Genomic DNA, 2378 nt, shown 5'->3' with positions numbered 1-2378 from the left:
TCACAGCCCTGTTGTGCCCTCCCCCCCCGCTCTGTGTCAAAGCCTGGTGTCCTCCGCAACCTCCTGGATCAGATCCTGCTCCCTGCTTTAGCAGGCCAGGCCCTGTCTTGGCCCCCCCTGTCTCTTTTCCACCCCCCCGCCCACTGGAGCTGGGCCAGGGAGGGGGGGGCAGCCCCCCGGGGGGCTGAGCTCATGCCGCCAGCTCCGTCTGCGGCCGCCGCGCTCCCGGCCTCCATTACCAGCCCTGAATTATTGATGGGCTGTGAGCGCCGGGGGTTCGGGAAATAGGAAACAGCCCCCACTCACCCCCCACCTTCCCAGCACCTGGGGCTGGTCTGGGGGTACTCTGGAACTGATGGAGTTAAAGGGGGGAGTCAGAGCTGCCTGGGGGTGATGGCACTTGTCCCCACTGTACCCTCCTGACATAGGGGGCATCAGGCTCCAAGGGGGGGGTCCAAGGGACTCCAAGGTGGGGCATGAAGATGGGTCAGGAGAGGCAAAGTTAGGTGGCTGATTGGCCTTTTGGAAAATGGTAGCTTCCTGGGGATGGGGGAGGGGGATGGGTGCCCCAAAACTTGGGGTGGCTGCAGAGACATGCCCATGGGGTGGGGGGGACTCCGACAGGGATCCCAGGGGTCTGTGAGCTTTGGTAGGGGGGTCCCAGGCTGCAGGCTGGGCCCAGCCCCTCTCCCCCCACCTCCCCCCACAGGAATGTGGCCGGGGTTGGGCGGGCGCCTGGCGCAGAGAAAAGGCTCCTTGTCTGGGAGGCGGTGACCTCAGCCGGCAACCATCCCGCCTGCTCCCCCTGCCTGCCCCCACCGCTAGCGGGGTTGGGGACCCATGGGGGGGTGCGCCTTGGGTCTGTGGGCACTGTGGGTCAGGAGGGGGGCGCTGCGAGTTGGGAGCGAGGGGCACCAATCGGACTGTAGGGCAGGGACAAGAGGTACCAGCTCTTTTTGGGGGAGCTGTGGGTTAGGAGTGAGGGGCACCAGTTCAGTCGGGGGGGGCTGGGGGTCAGGAGTGACGGACACCAGCTCTTCTGTGGGTGGGTGGGGGTGGCTTGGGCCTGGGCTTGGGCTCAGTTAAACCAGTTTCCTGATGCCCCCCAGGTAGGGGTGACTTGCGCACACCTTGTAGGGGTCTGGGGGTGGTTAACCCCTCAGTGCCCATGCAGAAGTCTGCCCCTGTGGGATGACTTCAACCTCTCCGGGAACAGCCCTTAAAGGGCTGGCAGCCTCCACCTGACCCCCACTGCCCCCCAGGCTTCGCCTTCCCAGACTGGGCCTACAAGCCGGAGTCGAGCCCGGGCTCGCGGCAGATCCAGCTGTGGCACTTCATCCTGGAGCTGCTGCGCAAGGAGGAGTACCACGATGTCATCGCCTGGCAGGGTGACTACGGAGAGTTCGTCATCAAGGACCCGGACGAGGTGGCACGGCTGTGGGGCGTGCGCAAGTGCAAGCCTCAGATGAACTACGACAAGCTGAGCCGGGCGCTGCGGTGAGTGGGGGGAGAGCCCAGGTGTCCTGGCTCCCTGGGATCCCTGTGCTGTAGCCCCCCAGCCCCCACAGCTGTCTCGGAGAACCCAGGCATCCCATGTGCCCCAACCCACGGAGCTGGCTGAGGTCCCTGGGGGTTGTGAGGGGTTGCGGTGCTGACCCCTGGCCTTCTCCCAGGTACTACTACAACAAGCGCATCCTGCACAAGACCAAGGGCAAACGCTTCACCTACAAGTTCAACTTCAACAAGCTGGTGCTGGTCAACTACCCCTTCATCGACATGGGCATGGCCGGTGAGTGGGGGGCCAGAGGGGTGCAGGGGGTCGGTGGGCTGGACAGAGCACGAGGGGTGGGAGCAGGGGGGTTGCAGGTCAGGAGTGAGGGGGGCAAAGGGCTGCAAGTGGGGAGTGCACCGGAGGGGAACGGGATGCTGGGTTGGGACTGAGGAGCACTAGGGCAGCAGGTCAGAACTGGGGGGCACTAGAGCTGTGGGGCAGGAGTGAAGGGCACTGAGCCAGGGAGCAGGCGGCAGCGGGGCAGGAGTGAGGGGTTGTGCCCTAGCTGACTGCAGCTGTGTACCCGCAGGTGGGCCTGTGCCACAGAGCGCGCCGCCGGTGCCATCAGGTGCCTCGCACTTCCGGTTCCCACCAGCCACGCCAGGCGAAGTGCTGTCGCCAGGTCCCGAAGCCCCGCGCTCGCCGGGTGTCTTTGCGGCCGTGGCGCGGCGCCTGGCCCGCGGCTCAGTCAGTGATTGCAGTGATGCCGCCTCGGCTGCCTCAGAGCTGGAGGAGCCTCTGGGCGAGGACCCACGCCGCCCGCCTGGCCCCGACCCCTTCCGTGGGGGTCCCCCACTGCCTACCCACCCCCGGCTGGCGCCTGAGG

The 2378-nt window shown here is 66.4% G+C and overlaps 1 protein-coding gene across 1 annotated transcript; it reads left to right on the top strand.

Moving 5' to 3' along the window:
- Window positions 1-1198: 1198 nt before the first annotated feature.
- LOC109314487 (ETS domain-containing transcription factor ERF-like) lies at window positions 1199-2377 on the top strand (the record flags this gene model as incomplete). Its single annotated transcript, XM_019541701.1, has 3 exons — window positions 1199-1497; window positions 1674-1789; window positions 2082-2377. Coding segments are annotated over 3 exons (711 nt in total), but the record flags the coding sequence as incomplete, so codon positions are not given.
- Between the last annotated feature and the right edge of the window lies 1 nt (window position 2378).

Source organism: Crocodylus porosus, unplaced genomic scaffold (genome assembly GCF_001723895.1).
Source record: "Crocodylus porosus isolate Cpor-Errol unplaced genomic scaffold, CroPor_comp1, whole genome shotgun sequence".
NCBI lineage: Eukaryota > Metazoa > Chordata > Crocodylia > Crocodylidae > Crocodylus > Crocodylus porosus.
Note: the sequence above shows the minus strand (reverse complement) of the source record. Positions and strands in the feature narration are given on the sequence as shown.